Genomic DNA, 16,967 nt, shown 5'->3' with positions numbered 1-16,967 from the left:
CATACATTACCCTTGAATGTTAAAAGAAAAAGATTTTTTAAAATAAAATCTGTCCAACTTAAAAGTGGAAGCTCTCTTTTAGAGATAATATAATACTACATGGTACTAATCAACAGAAAAAAATCTAAATTTTCTGGATTGGCATTTTTGAAAAAAAAAAAAATACTGTAAATTATAAAAAAAATTCAAAAGGTGGCAGTGAAATAACTTTGACAGATATGTCCAATCGGAAGATACCATTGTAATCATGGAGGAATTATCTTTCAAATAAAGAAAACTCTAACAAAATATCTAGAACTGTTATAGAGATACAGCATCTTAAAATTTTTTCCAAAATTCTGATCTTCAGAATGCTGTTTGCAGTGTCATCTTTGGATGCCTGTATCCCAGGGCAGTAATTTTTTGGAGGAAACAAAAAAATGTGTGTTTCTTACTTACTCCTCAATTTTAACATACGATAAATTCGATAACATCTGAGAATATGAAGGTAACCTCCCTGCCTGAAGTGATACGGATTATGCCATCTACAGAATTCTTCGATTTAGTGCTCATCAACTTTGGAAACTGCAATTAAAGTACAGTTGCAAATTTTAAAATGTGTTGAAAGTAAGTGTCAGATGGGCACTGTTAACAAATTGTTGTGTTTTACTGATATAAAGAACAATTTGCAAATATTGTCAGCTTAGTACAGTCACTTGAAACTGGTACTTGAGAAAAAAACTCTTTGGTCACATTTTCAGCAAAAATTCTGTACCTATCATGCACACAGAAGAAAAATGAGAAGTTGAATTTAACTTTAGATGTGACTAATGACTTCTCTTATGTCTCATGGTGAATAAGTCAGACTGATGCCTGACTTTCACCCTGGTGAGATTGACAAATATTAAAAGTGTGTTTGGAGGTCAAAAAATGGCTCTGAGCACTATGGGACTTAACATCTGAGATCATCAGTCCCCTAGAACTTAGAGCTACTTAAACCTAACTAACCTAAGGACATCACACACATCCATGCTCGAGGCAGGATTCGAACCTGCGACGGTAACGGTCGCGCAGTTCCAGATTGAAGCGCCTAGAACCGCTCAGCCACTACGGCCGGTGTTTTGTCAGGTTCAGTAATCCTTATTGGTAGTAATAAACTAATAGGACAACTTCAGACACATTGATGCAGTTCTTCAATGATAACAGTATCTGTAATTGGTTGTCAATGTGGAAGATATCTGCCATACTTTGCTTTGGTGTTAGACATTTCAGTCTTTAATTTTAACAACTGGATCATCTCTGAAGGTATTTCCCTACTTGTGTCGAGTTTAACATCAACCACGTACAATGCTGCAAATCGGTAGCAATTTTTGCATAAAAATAAGTATTCTCGGTAGTTTTTAACAGAGGACTTCTGTCACCAAACAATTGCAATTAACCAACTGAGCCACAGCGACTCTATTTCGACAAGAGCCAATGTTACCATTTACATAGCCTATTGTGGGTCTTTTTTTCCGAAAGTAGGCAGGTTGATGATTTCAAAATAATACAGACATCAATAGCTTCCAAAATTGCAGTGAATATACCACCAAACTGTGGCCAAGAGCAAAACAGACCACCCAGAGGCACAACATGCTGCTGAACATAACATGGTTAGTTTTAATGGCTGCTTCACAATCTGGATGATCTGTATGGGTCCTCCCCTTCACCAGCTTTTCTGTACTGCAGATAGGATTTATCCTTACAACACTTTCTCCACTCCCAAAATTATCCTGGCCTCAACCTAAGGTAACCTACTGTATCCACTCTCTCCACCCAACAGTTTCCGCCCTCTCTGTATCACCTCCTCCCTCTCCACATCTCCTCACCCTCTTTGTGTGCTGCCCCCTCCCATTGCATCTGCCCATCTTTCCTCATCCCTGCTCCTGTCTTTTTCTACTCCGTTTCCCCCACCCCTCCTCATTTCCCCGCGCGACAGCCTCCTGACACTGTATCTCGTGGCAGTCTTGTCGTACCTGATACCAGTCCCTGTAGGCTCTGCCAGACGACGCTTTTCTCTCCTTCAAACTGTACCCTGCTATACCTTTCCCTTCCCCTTCCTCTCCAGACTGCTTGCTGCTTCCATTCAATGTGACAGTTGTATTCTGGTCTGAACTGCTGAAGATGGCAGTCATATGTGCACTTGCTTGTGCGAATGAATGTGTGTGTGTTTCCTTTTCTGAAGAAAGTTTTGGCCAAAAGCTAAATGTGTAACAGTCCATTGTGCCTGTTTGCAACTCAACATGCTATCTTTACAGCCGGTAGCAATCTATTGCTTTCCTTGTATTGTTGATATAGCAGCCTGGAGTTTCCATTGTTTGATTTTAACGACAACCACTGTTATGTATGTCTCATTAAATCTATGTTCCCTGAACTGCCATTGGAAAATGAAACCAGAATATATCATGGCAAGGCACAGCTCTTTGCTCCCTAATATGGACTACTATAATTTTGTAAGGGTTGAGGATGACACTACATATTAAATTTGGAGTTATGCGATGACAGCCCACTCAGTAGATAATTATACTAGTCAGAGAATATTAAAGTTTTGAATTTCTTTTCACTGAGATATGTTCTAGCTTAAAATACAGGTGTACTGTCAAAAACAACAGTCAAGTTCTCCAAAGTTGGTTAAATTAATATAATATCTGATGAACTTCTACATTTTTGTTCCTGTTTTACATATAAATTACAACCAAGTGAATCAATGATTGTATACGTAAAGATTCATCCTTCTATGTCAAAGTTTCGGTCACACTTGCCTATTGCTTCATTGACAGCAAATTAAAACCAAATCATTCATTGCTTTTCGTACATGAATGATAATAACCAATCCATCATCTATCCAAAAGAAATTTTTATCACACCACAATCTATAAGTTATGTGAATAAACTGCGCATAACTTTCAATATGTAAACTATTTATAAAAGTGGCTTGTACTTGCCACCACATTTATTTTCTACTTTTACTGCTATACTGATTCTGAAATGTACATTCCCTTTTTTTGTCATTCATTGATGATTACATGCCACATTTTGATTTTACAGTCTATCTCAGATGACGAATTTTAGTTCGTGTTGTCCTTTATTTTGGGTGTTTCTCATTACTTTTATTATTCTCTTTCCAGTTCTGATTATTCTTATATATATGACAAACTATGATTCTCCTTTCTCTTACTGTACATATTATCCACACTCAAAAGTGTTTTTCCCCATTATTTCATTAAACTACTACTACTACTACCACCACCACCACCACCACCACCACCACCACCACCACCACCACCACCACTGATAAAGAGCCTCTGAGTACTGAGAAAAGTGGGTCTTAGGTCTAATGACATCATACCTACCATGAACACCTTCCCACAGTGGGATAGTTCAGATTTTGTGTGGGTCATTTAAGGAGAGAACTAAACTGATCCAAATTAACTTTTATGTCTTCACCCATAACATTTTCTCCCTTGTAATGCAAATGAGTTCCTGGCCTTCAGAAATTAAGTGTGTAGATTCTTAGAATGAGATTTTCACTCTGCAGCAGAGTGTGCACTGATATGAAACTTCCTGGTAGACTAAAACTGTGTGCAGGACTGAGACTCGAACTCTGGACCTTTTCCCGAGTTCAGGTCTCAGTCCAGCACACAGTTTTAATCTGCAAGGAAGTTTCATGTAGATTCTTCTTACGTAATGTCCAAAACTTCCAATAATACAGTACTGCTTCTTTTTTTAATGGAGGTTTAGTCAACTAAACTTTCCACATCTATTCTTATATTTATTCTGATTTTAGTTCCAGAAGGTATGGACATATGCATCCATAAAAAATTAGTGCTGGTATCACAAACTCATTAGTCTTTTTTTAAATTCCTATGGAAACAAAATATACTTACAATATTCAGTGGAAATAGGTACAGGGATTTAGATGGAAGAGTAAAAAATAGCATTTATATTTCCTCCAGTGTTTTATTAGATCTATATTCCAATAAACAAGTGGCCTTAAAATATGGTGTTAACTCATAACTTATATTTTAACACTTGTTTGCCACAATGGAGATTGGTGTAAAAGTGATATAAAAATCACTTACATCTCTTATCAATTTGATAATGTATCCGTCAAGTGAACACAAATGTACATTAAACTGCACCCATACAGAAAGTAAGAAAATATATGACTAAGTCTTTTACAGTTCATACTTTACCACCAACACTTAAATTTTTGTTAGGCACAAGAAGTATAGTAAAAATTACTTCTTGTAGATTCTATTCTGTAACCTCAGGAGGCAAAGGAACTATGCTTTCCTCTATCTGCCATCTAAGCAAAGGTGTAAATGAACAATCAAAATACTGTCAGAAAATTGTATGTGGCTATCAGTAATCAAAACATAGTAACAGTCAAGAATAGATGAACTGTAGATATTACAAAAAGTGTATAATTCAACAATCTTTATAAGTATAAAACACTATACAGCACTAAAACTTACGTCAAAACAAGTGAATTTTGAGGTACTACTAGCTCTCCCTCCAGAGACAATTGGGAGAGGGGGGGGGGGGGACCACTTATTAAACAAATTCCTAGTTTACAGAAGGTAATATTGTTTTGACATAAGTTCATTTAAAATTTTATCTATCAATCTGTACAGTGGTCTACAATGAGAGATGTTCTGTTAAAAGAAAGTCAGTAATGTGACCTCACATAGTAAGGCTCCATTTTAATGCGAAGTTTAATTTAGTTGTCAAGCTGCTGGAAATGTCCTGAGATGGGCATCTATAAAAAGGACATTAATTTATCTGAAGAAGATAGCACAATCTCAAAACTGTAAAATACATGCTGTCATTTCTTCCAAAATAAAATTATATAATTTAATATATATAGTCAGTGTTATTCATCAGCAACAAAACAGGGAAAAGTCAAATTATAAAACAATGCTACTAGTTACATTTATTTAAAGAAAACTATTGTGCAGAAATTTCAGTGGAACAAAACAGTCTGCCAGTATGACTGTCCAAAATCTTGGAAAAAAGACAGGTTGTGCTTATGTAAAGAAGACACTTCAAGTTGCAGACAGGCACAATTAAAAGACGTTTACATAAAGCTTTTGGCCACAGCCTTTATCAGTGAAAGAGAGACACACACACTATTCACGCACACACAACCAGCAACTCCAGCGGATGCTGGAGGGCAGTCGTGTGTGTAAGGTGTGCTTGCTTGTGTGTGTGTGTGTGTGTGTGTGTGTGTGTGTGTGTGTGTCCCTTTCAGTGCTGAAGGTCTTGGCCAAAAACTTTGTGTAAGTGTCTTAATTGTGCCTGTCTGCAACTTGACGTGTCCTCTTTATGGTGAGTAGCAATCTGTCTTTTCGTACAGTGTTGATATTCCTACCTAGTTTCCATTGTCTGATTGTCCAAAATCTTGTGATGTCCCACTGACAATATTGAAGATGTAACATTGATAAGATTATTTCTTATTTGATAATAGAAGTAATCAAGTAGCTGCATTATTATAGGTGTAACAGCTAACTGCATACATCACAAGAATGTGGAAAATGATGAATATGGATGCAAAAGTGGTCCAATTTCTTATACAGCAAATCATGAAATAACAGAGTACATGGGATATTCAACTTAATTTTTTTCCACCAGTTACATGAAAAAGTATGTGATACACATACACCCTGTACTTGTCTAAAGCATAAGTTTTCAAATTTATTAGCACAAGTGTATTGTTATATAAGAAATTTCAATCCAATTTCATAGTCTGTGCTCCCCAAAACATAAATCTGACATCAGAGGATCTTAAAATATATGTGAAGCACCTCAATGTAGGGCAACATCATTTTTTTTCTCCACGGCTGATTTAAAAATTCAACATGCTACCACGTAATATCTGACATAGCACTGTTCATCCAGAATAGTACAAATCTAACTGTTGGAGGTGTGTACCAATCTTAAGCACATAGAAATTTTTAATATCATATTGATATCTGAGATGAATGCCATAAATTTTTCATTTCTGGTATACAAAATAGCATCTATAGTAAAATTTTTCATGTCTTACTTCAATTTCTCACGAATTTATGAAATAACCATTTTATAAAATAGTAGATGGACATATGTACACATACACACAGATATAACTGTCAGAAGACTTTTGGAAATGCGTAGAATACACATTCTTTTTCAGAAACTCAGATCACAAACATTAGAAATAATCAACTCTTTGGGGCTAAAACACCAACCACATCAGTCCTCAGTACAAGTACAATGCAATAATTTTATTTTTGGAAACATATTCACTTCACTTATAACTCTGTTCCTAGCCAAGAGACAACCTCGAGAGTCACCTTACTGCCTGTTTGTTTTAACATTTTCACTGCCGCTGAATGTTTTACATTCTCCAGACTGTGTCCATCCACTGCCAAAAGACGATCTCCACACCTACAAATATTAAATATTTGATTAGATAAAAAATTCCAACGATGGTACCAATTTTTTGAACTAAACTTAACTTGTAACTGTAGAAGTTTACAGAGTGTGTGTGTGTGTGTGTGTGTGTGTGTGTGTGTGTGTGTGTGTGTGTGTGTGTGTGTGTGCGCGCGCGCGAGGGGGAGGCGGCATGAATACACATGCTTGTGTTGTATAGATGACATCTGAATTCTCTGTATTTTATTCAAATACAGAAAATCACACTCTCAACATTTGAGGATGAAGGAAATAAAGAGCTAAAGCAGTGAATATTTCTGTGACTTATTTGCAGAACAAACATTAGATCAAATATATTTTTTGTTCCATAAATTCACGGTAAGGAGATCCTCAAGGATGTCGAACATGTTACAAGACAAGAATTCATAACATATATACTAACAAATGAGATATTTATGTTCTTTTGTAGACCCTACATAATATCATTGTCACAGATATGTAATAACTAAAAATATGAAACACACTTTCATTTAAAGGGTAATACCAAACTTGTCACAAACATGTAAATGTAGGTTACAGTAGTTATGCGTCATCTAACCCACACATACATTGATCACATTGCTCCAATGAAATAGTGCAAAAGTCATATTTTATGTAACTCACATGATTTGATACTATTAATCAAATATTTATTAATAATATCAAATAATGTTAGTGTTACATGTAATGTATCTTCTGCACTATTTCATTCAAGTACAGTGATCAATGTATACACTGGTTATTACAGGTCATCAACCTCCTCACCTCCTACCCCCCCCCCCCCCCCCCCATTTCCCAAAGAACAATGGATGTTGGCATTTGTGAGGTGGCTTGCATGTGCTCAGCGATACAGATAGCTGTGCCGCAGGTGCAACCACAAGCAAGGGGTATCTGTTGAGACATCAGAAAAGTGTGGTTATGAAGAGGGGCAGCAGCCTTTTCAGTAGCTGTAGGAGCATCAATCGGATGGTTGAATGATCTGGCCTTGTTTACATCAACAAACATGGTCTTAGTATGAAGGCTTTCACGACCGGATGACATATCTTCTGGTAAACCTTGCGGGATGTAAGGTCGTGGTCCACGAAACTCTTCAGCTCCTAACGTTTCGTCCAGTGCTTCGCTGGACATCTTCAGAGGGGTGTTTCTCCTCCGGTGAGTCTTGCCGACTCAAGTCGGCTGAAGAGTTTCGTGGACCACGACCTTACATCCCGCAAGGTTTACCAGAAGATAAACATGGTCTTGCTGTGCTGGTACTACAATATGGCTGAAAGTAAGGGGAAACTACAGTCATAATTTTTTCCTGAAGGCATGCCTCTCAACTGTATGATTAAATGATGATGGCATCCTCTTGAGTAAAATATCCCCCATTCAGATCTCCAGGCATCCTCAGGAGGAATAAAATTGGTGTACAATGGGTTGGAGCACATAATTTTAGATCCCTTAAATGGGCATGTAGGTTTGAAAATTAATAAAGGGAAATGGATAGGTTGAAGTTAGATATTTATTGGGAATTAGTGAAGTTTGGTGGCAGAAGGAACAGGACGTCTAGTCAGTTGAATGCAGAGTTATAAAAACAAAATCAAATAGGAGTAATGCAGAAATAGATCTAATAATGAATAAGAAAATAAGAATGCAGGTAAGCTATTATGAGCAGCATAGTGAATGCATTATCACAGCCAATATAGACAGGAATCCATCACCCACCACAGCAGTAAAAGTTTATATGCCATCTAGCTTTGCAGATGATGAAGACATTGAAAAAAATGTATGAAATTAAATGAAATGAAATGAGCGCATGGCATTGTTGGCCGGGAGGCCCCAGCCGGGGAGGTTTGGCCACCAAGTGCAAGTCTTATCGCAGTCGACGCCACATTGGGCAACTTGCATGCCGGTGATGAGGATAAAATGATGATGAGGACAACACAACATAGAGTCCACTAGCGGAGAAAATCTCTGACCCGGCTGGGAATCAAACCAGGGCCCGCTTGCATGGGAGGCACACGCATGTTACTACCCAGCTAAGCAGGCAGGAAAAAAAAGAGAGATAAAATAACCTATTCAGATAGATTAAGGGAGACAAAAATTTAATTGTGATGGGGAACTGCTATTCAATAATGGGAAACGGAAGACAAGGAAAACTAGTAGTTGAATATGGGCTGGGAAAAAGGAATAATAGAGGAAGCCGCCAGGTAGAATTTTGCACAGAATGTATACATGGAAGAGACCTCGAGGCACCGGAAAGCTTCAGACTGATTATATAATGGTAAGACAGATTTTGGAACCAGATTTTAAACTATAAGACATTTCCAGAGGCAGATGTGAAATGACCACAATTTATTGGTTATGAACTGTAGATTAAAACTGAAGAAATTGCAAAAAGGCAGGACATGAAGGACATCAGACTTGGATAAGTTGAAAGAAGCAGAGGTTGCTGAGAATTTCAGAGGGAGCATTAAGCAACAATTGACTAGCACAAGGGAAAGAAATGCAGCATAAGATCACAGGAGATATTGAATTTAACTGACGAAAGCAGAAAATATGAAAATGAAGCAGGTGAAAGATAAATACAAACATTAAAAAAATGCGAACAATAGAAAGTGCAAAATGGCTAAGCAGGAATGGCTAGAGGGCAAACTTGAGGATTTTTAAGCATATTTCATTAGGGTAAAAATACAAACCATACAAAGGAAAATTAAAGAGGCCTTTGGAGTAATATTAAGGGCTCGGACAGAAAACCAGTACTAAGCACAGAAGGGAAAGCTGAAAGTAGGAGCATATAGAAGTTCTGTGGAAGGGATCTGAACTTGAAGGCAGCATAATAGAAAGGGAAGAGGATGAAGATGAAGTATTGCGAGAATAATTTGACAGAGCACTGAAGTCTAAATAAGGTCCCTGAGTAGACAACATTCTGCCAGAACTACTGATACCATTGAGAGAGCCAGACATGATAAAACTATTCCATCTGGTGTGCAAGATGTATGAAACAGGTGAAATACCCTCAGACTTCAAGAAGAATGTAATAATTCTATTTTTTTTTTTTTTTTTTTTTTTAAAAGCAAGTGCTGACAGAACTATCTGTTTAGTAAGTCATGGTTGCACAATACTAACAAATTCTTTAGAGAAGAATGGAAATGGTAAAAGCCAACCTCAGGTAAGATCAGTCTGGATTCTGGAGATATGTAGGAAAATGCAAGGCAACATTAAACCCATGATTTCTCTTAGAATATGGGTTAAGGGGAGGCAGACCTACATTTATAGCATTTGTACACTATGAGAGTGTTTTTGACAACGTTGACAGGAATGTTCTCTCTGAAATTCTGAAGGTGGCAGGAGTAAATTACAGGGAGTATAAGGCTATTTACACCTTGTACCAAAACCAGGTGACAGTTATAACAGTCAAGAAGCATAAGAGGGAATCACTGATTAAGAACGGAGTGAGACAGGGTTGTAGCCTATCATTGATGTTATTCAATCTGTACACTGAGCAAGCAGTAAAGGAAACCGAAGAAAAATTTGGAATAGGAATTAAGAAATAAAAACTTCAAGGTTGTCCAGTGACACTGTAATTCTGTCAGAGACAGCAAAGTGCTTGGAAGAACAGTTAAATGGAATGTAAGTCTTGAAAGGAGGATACAAGATGATCAACAACAAAAGCAAAACAAAGATAATGGAATGTAGTAAAATCAAATCAGGCTATGCTGAGAGGATTAGCTTAGGAAATGAGACACTAAAAGTACAAGATGAGTTTTGCAATCTGAGCAACAGAACAGCTGGTGGTGGCCAAAGTAGAGAGCATACATCATGTAGATGGGCAATGGCAAGGAATGCATTTTTGAAGAAGAGAAATTTGTTAACATTAAACATACATTTAAGTAATAGGAAGTCTCTTCTGATGGTATTTGTCGAGAATGTAGCCATGTAGCGAAGGGAAAAATGGACGGTAAACAGTTTAGACAAGAAGAGACTAGATGGTTTTGAAATGTGGTGCTACAGTCAAATTCTGATGATTAGATTGCCTAAATACTGAGGAGGTACTGAATAGTGTGTTGTTCCACCTTTGAATAACAGGATTTTTTGTGTGGCATTCATTCCGAAGTCCTCAACAGGCTTCCAGATGTATGTGGCATGAGATTTCTATGCACAGGTCATGCAAGTGCGGAGCTGCTGCCTGGTACTGTTCTAGGTGTGTTCTGTAGAGTTCAGATGAGATGAATTTGGTGGTGAAGACACAAACTGTCAGTGAAGACATCAAGAATGGAGAGACGCTGGTGGTCCACAATAATGTTCACATAGTCCACAGCTGTCACAGTATCTCGTATTACTACTTCAGGCCCTAAGGAAGACAAGATGAGTGTCCCCACAGCATAATACTGCCCCCTAACAGCCTGCATCTGACGTGCAGTGTATGTTTTGAGCAGCAGCAGTTCACCTGGATGACAGAATATCAGGACATGAACTTTGACCTGTTGTAACAATAAACATAATTCATCCAACAGAGTGAAACACTTCCACCGAGCCACAGTCCAACACAATGATCCCGTGCCTACTACAGCTGTAATTGAAGATGTCATCAGACAAAAGTGGGAACACACAGGGGTTGTCTGCTGTGGAGTCCAATGTTCAACACTGTGTGCTGAGTGGTGTGCTCTGAAACACTTGTGAGTGCACCAGCACTGTTTTCCCTTAGACCAACCACAAATCACTGCCTATCTTGCTTTACAGAGCGGAAAAACTTCCGACCTCCACATTCTGTGAGATGTGGATGTCTGACATCTACTCATTACCTACTCGTGGTTTCACAGTACTTCAACCACTTTCGTAGATGCACAGAACAATACCAAGTGAGCAGCCCACTGACTGAGCTGTTTCTGAGACATTTGTTCCCAGGTGCCAAGCCATAACAATCTGCCCTTTGTTAAAGTAACTGTCAGCAGATTTCCACATTTGCAGCCTGTACTGCTGCTAGAATGTTTCTTCATTTGTCTCTGCTTTGCATATACACTTTCATTACCATGTCACATGCCTACAACATCACCAGGCAGTATTCAGTGTCACCAGTGTACATAACTTGGTTCTGCTAAGAAATTCATCAATCAGGCGCAGTTGGGCACCAATAAATCTGTTGGGCTCCACTTAAACTGAACTTTATTAGTAGATAAACTTCTTATGGCTGCCAACTGAGAAGGTATGCTTCTGAATAACATACACATTTCTGGGCAAAAAGGAAGTTAACTTTATATTGTTAAGTAGATTATTCTTTTCTGTAGTAGTGATTTCATTAATTGAGCAGTCAGTTTGAAAAAAAGTATATTATTTGTGACACATTTCTATTAAAGAATAAACATATGGGGAAATAGTTGTTAACACCCCTGGTTCCTCAAACGCACTGCGATATTCCTGAATTCACGCCACAAGTTATTTGTATTAAAGGGTTTTGAACATTGAAAACTTTAGCTTGACTCGATGAGTTACCCCAAAAAAATTATCTCACATGCATATTACAAAGTGAAAGTAAGCCAAGTACAACAGCTATTTTATTGTGATTCTTCAAATTCTGTCAGCATAATTCATGACAAAATAGTTCCGTGGATAACGTCCCAATGTCAGTGTACAATGGGCACAATATTTCAGCAAGCGATCACATTGCCATCGTCAGGTGCACTGATGATGCTCATAATGATGGCGATGTGATTGGTTGCAGAAATATTGTGCCCTTCAGATACTGACATCCAGCCATTCATCGTGACCTATTTCATCAGCTATTTTATTTTGATACAACCAAATACTGACAACATCTGCATTGTAGATCAATATTTGTTTAGATGCTTCACCTGTTATGTGGTAAAATCCCTCCAGTTAAAATTATTGTCAAGTGATGTGTTGTCTGAATTTTATTTTATATGAAAGTTTGTCAATAAGGCAAGGAGTGTAGCTATTGTTCCAGCTACTGTTATACTAATATTAATTTCTTCTCATTTTACTGTTTCACCAAGTGGGATCTTATGCATCTGATTCAGTTCTGTTCTGAAATAATGCCAAGTGAATGTTGTGTGCTTTGCAAGCTTTTGACACAGCATTCGGTTTCATATTGGTGTGTGAGTTGTAGTGTTAATTTTATTTGTTGCTTCATAAAAAGATATTAACATATTTTTGCTGCAATTTTTCCATTGGAACATCAGTATGACTCTTGATTTGCTTCCTCATGAACGGTGAGATCACATTTATTGTAGGGATCAAGTCCCAGCAAATTTTTTACTTTCTGAGAATTAACAACTATAAATCTGCCCTCTCCGGCAAATTGCTCCTATGCAACATCTGTAATAAATTGACCTTTGCCTGGATTCTGTTGGTTGTTGTAGCTAAATAGTGAACTCTGAAACTCACTTAATTTTGGAAATCCTAATTTCTTATATGCTTGTAGATAGATTAATTATGGAAACTGGTTAATCTGAAATGTCAATGGCACTTTCTTAACACAAAATGTTACAGATAAAGATTTTTCATTTGCAGAAAAGATCATTCACATTACAGTTTGACCACGAAAAGTTGCACAGTAACTTGTCATTTCTTGTGAGGAATGCTGGGAGGACATGAACATGAGTCCCACTTTGCACACACATCACTACCACAAATAAAACAATAAACATGTATGTATGCTTTTAGCTTTTACAAAAGCAGAGGTAAAAAAATGGATGTCATGAGTGCTTAAAAACCAAATATAATTGAAACATAGTGAAGTTTTCATTTTACTACACAAAATATGAATCAGTACTACCTTAATTTTCCATCCTTAGCTGCTGGTGAGTTTTGTACAACAAAAAGAATGTGTATAGCTTCCGGACCTCGCACAGGATCTTCGCCACCAACAATGCTGAATCCTAGACTAGAGCCTGGAATCCTGTGTAAGACTACAGTTTTTGGAAACTGAAGGCACCTGAAAATGTATAAAACAGATGAGTTGCACTGAAGAAACAAATATTTAGATCTTCCTAACACTACAGACAATAAGGTACTTCAATCATAATGTTAAGGAATGATTTGGGAGATTTTGTGCTCAATGGATTCACAAACTTTTGTGCCCTTACTGGCTAGGGATACAATAATATTTTAAATTTTTTAAATTTTGAACACATTTCATTTCTGTTGACTCTTGTATCTCTTGATTATTGCATTACCTTGGTAATTTTTGCCAGTAAACCCAGGATGGTATAAAGTTGAGTGAACCTGCTGATGTTTCAGGACCTTCAAGAACTTCAAGAGTTACTTCTCTCTTTTCTACTGTAGCTTTCAAGATAGCTACTGCTTGTGTGTGAGTAAGACCAAGGAGGCTGGTTCCATTTACATTCAATAAAATATCTCCTTTCTGAAAAATTAAAATAAGTGTATTGAATTAAGGTAAGCTGTGGAAATCAATCAAATACACATAATTCTGTTTCCTGATTAGAAAGGGAAAGTAAAAACTGATAAATATGTTATTTATCTTACATAAGGCAGAGAAGTAGTCTCTACTCACTAACTGGTGGCACCACTGAAACAACTAGGGAAAGAAAAAAAAACACACACACACACACACACACCTCTTGCTATTCCTCTATCTTTCAATTTTAATGCAGGTCCTTTATCAACTGATTGAAACAGATAGGAAACAAGGCATTATTTTAAAATTCAGTTGTCCATGAACTGAACAGAGGTAAGAGTCATTCCAAATGTTGAACCAACAATATTAGACACAGTGAAAAAATTATACATGCTAATGACAGCAGTATTATAGTCACTGAGAAAACAAGAGAACTCTATGCAGAGAAAACAAATGAAACCCTCAAGACCAGGAACAAATGCTGATTCACAGTTGAAGTGGTGAGAAAATGTGAAGATACTTACAAACAGAAGCCATCAGCATGTTATGCTTGTCATCAGTGTGTAAAAACCAGTGTCTTTAAGACACTTCTTTTCTGGGGAGCTAAATATTGTGTTCATACTTACCGTCAGAAACTGCTTGTATCGGTACCTGGATAGATGCTATGTTTGTGTCTATGTTCTCAACTGTTGTTTGCCGTTATGTGGAAGAAGAATAAACTTTGGCTCACTGTGGCTGTGCTGTTTGTGGTTCGCAGTGTGATACAACTGGCAACAAGTGTGCTGTTCCCTTCCATGTGCACAGGTTATTTAGTTGTTTCTTTGATTCTTATATCTGTGCAGGCAGTGCTCCAATCTCTCCTTGAGTAGCAGCAGGCTCTTACGGTTGCTATCATGAGTTTGTAGTCCACACTGACTGTGCAGTCTCCATGCTGTTGACATACCCGCTGCCGTTTCCCTCTTAAGATAATGTGGTGGAAGTTTGGGAGGCTAACGAAAACCAGCTTTGGCAACACTTTCTTCCATTTGCTGTCACTGATGCAAACATGTTTGAGGCTTTGTTCCTTTCTTTGATTTCTCTTAGAATCTACCAGTTGCTGCACCAGGTAGTCCACTCCAGGAAACTGCATCACTTTTGTTCAACGAAATGTACGAGTTGTTCTCAAATTATCAACATAAACGCACACATGCCATTGCAGTGCACATACAGTCCTATCATTGTCATAAATAGCCCCACCAGTCTTAGTAGGCTTGAGCAGCTGAACTCTGTGGCCTCAGTCACAAATGTCAGTTTGTTACCAATGCTCATCACAATTCCTATACTAATTGCACGGTCTGTGATGCCATCGTCTGGTCAGCTCATGATAAGGAAGTGTATCAATGCGCAGTGTGCGAATCCACCTTTGGCTGAAGTCTTAAATACTTCTCAGTCTTTCGAGGTATCTCGTGCTGTCTGATCGGATTGAGGCTCGACGTGATGAGGCCATGGTGCCTCCCGTTCCTGGTTGTTGGAAGTCAGCCAGTTCTCAGGGGAAGGACAATGTGGCAGCGATACAAATGCAGCCTCTGCACCACACGGGACAGCAATGTGCCAAATGACAACAACAATCACTAGAACCACAGCAATGGCAGCACCCCATGCTCTCATCTCACCTGTATTGTTTCGTGGAAAATAACAGGGCTATGTGCCCTAAGCGCCAGGTGACTTGCAACAAATGGCGGAAAAAAGGATGTACTGAGTCTCAGTGTGGTTCTTAGCCCCCTCCTGTGGAAATGCACATGGATGTTAATTGTGTGTCTCCACTGCTTACAAATTGTAACAAACTGTTTGTTGAAGTGTGAGTGACAGGCAAGGTGCTCTGACTACAAATGGACACAGGTGCAGCTGTGTCTCTTACCAGCAATTGGATCCTATGTATTTTGAGTTCTCGTCTCTTTTCTCAGGTGGGTTAGGTTGTGGCACTAATTTTGTGGCCCACATTACCCCGAACCTAATGGTACAACCAAGCTTTTTCCGCATGTTCCGTATTCCAGTGGGTTTGTGTGTTTGAGTGAAATCTGAATTGGACAGGCTGCCATGGCACATTACATCGAGTGAGTGGTCTATCTCCCTTGTGACTGTCAAAGAACCGATTGGTCAGTGTCACCTCTGCGGCAACTTCAAAGTTTCGGTTAACGCTCAATCTATTTTATCACTGACACCTACTCCTTGCCCAGTCTGGACGAGTTACTGATTAAACTCAAGAGCCAGTTTTTCTCCAAAATTGATTTATCTGAAGCCTATTTACAGGTGCTTTTGGATGAGGATTCTAAATGGTTCCTTGTGATTAACACTCCCTTTGGGTTGTACCAATATCACTGCCTCCCGTTCAGTGTGGCGAGTGACCCTGGTGATTTTTCAGCATTTTTTGAAACAACTGACAGTGTTCACTCCAGTGCATCAACTGTCTCAATGACATTTTCGTGATGGGTGCTTCTGTGTAAGAGCATTTACGTAACTTACACACCTTGTTCACAGTCTTACATACTGCAGGACTGAAATGCAACTTGGCCAGTCACCCATTGTGTATTTGGAGTTTGGAGTTTGAAGTTTCTTGGGATAGTTTCAAGCCTTTACGTTATCTTGTTGCCTTGGTCACAGCTCTGCCTTGCCCCCCAAATATCAAAGAAATACAATCATTTTTTGGTAAAATTGCTTAGTATCACAAATTTATTCTGGACACAGCTGTGTTGGTCTATAATCTCCTTGAGCTGGTTCAGAAGAACATTCCTTTTCAGTGTATGCCAGCCTGCAAGCATGCATTCACACTTTTGGAATCTAAATTTCATTCTGTTTCTTGTTTGGCTACAGACAACCCTCAGAATGGACTTGGAGCCATTCTCACAGATTGAAATGAGGATGGTTCTGAACATTTGATAGCTTACAGATCAAAAACACTCAACCACACTCAGCAGCACTATTCCCAAGTTTATAAGGAAGTGCTTGCTATCATCTACATTCTCAAAAATTTTCATATGTTCTTATATGGGTCTACATTCCACCTCATTACTAACAACAAGTTCTTGGTTTCACTGTTTAATCCTCCCGCTTTGTTGCTCGACAAAGCAGCACACTGCCTCCAGCGTTGGGCCTTGTTTCT

The 16,967-nt window shown here is 38.2% G+C and overlaps 1 protein-coding gene across 3 annotated transcripts in view; it reads right to left on the bottom strand.

The window, feature by feature from the left end:
- Window positions 1-3,958: 3,958 nt before the first annotated feature.
- Window positions 3,959-16,967, bottom strand: part of LOC126470904 (ligand of Numb protein X 2-like) — a 492,663-nt gene continuing 479,654 nt past the window's right edge. For all 3 annotated transcript variants that reach the window (XM_050098936.1, XM_050098935.1, XM_050098934.1), the window contains 3 exons: window positions 13,647-13,834; window positions 13,247-13,405; window positions 3,959-6,447 (listed from right to left, as the gene is read on the bottom strand). In XM_050098936.1, the coding sequence (XP_049954893.1) occupies window positions 6,312-6,447; window positions 13,247-13,405; window positions 13,647-13,834 (483 nt within the window). In that variant the 3' untranslated portion in view covers window positions 3,959-6,311. The remainder of the gene's footprint in view (window positions 6,448-13,246; window positions 13,406-13,646; window positions 13,835-16,967) is intronic.

The sequence above is a fragment of the Schistocerca serialis genome, chromosome 3 (assembly GCF_023864345.2).
Source record: "Schistocerca serialis cubense isolate TAMUIC-IGC-003099 chromosome 3, iqSchSeri2.2, whole genome shotgun sequence".
Taxonomy (NCBI): Eukaryota; Metazoa; Arthropoda; class Insecta; order Orthoptera; family Acrididae; genus Schistocerca; species Schistocerca serialis.
The sequence above is the reverse complement of the archived record's forward strand: the minus strand, read 5'-3'. Positions and strand labels throughout refer to the sequence as shown.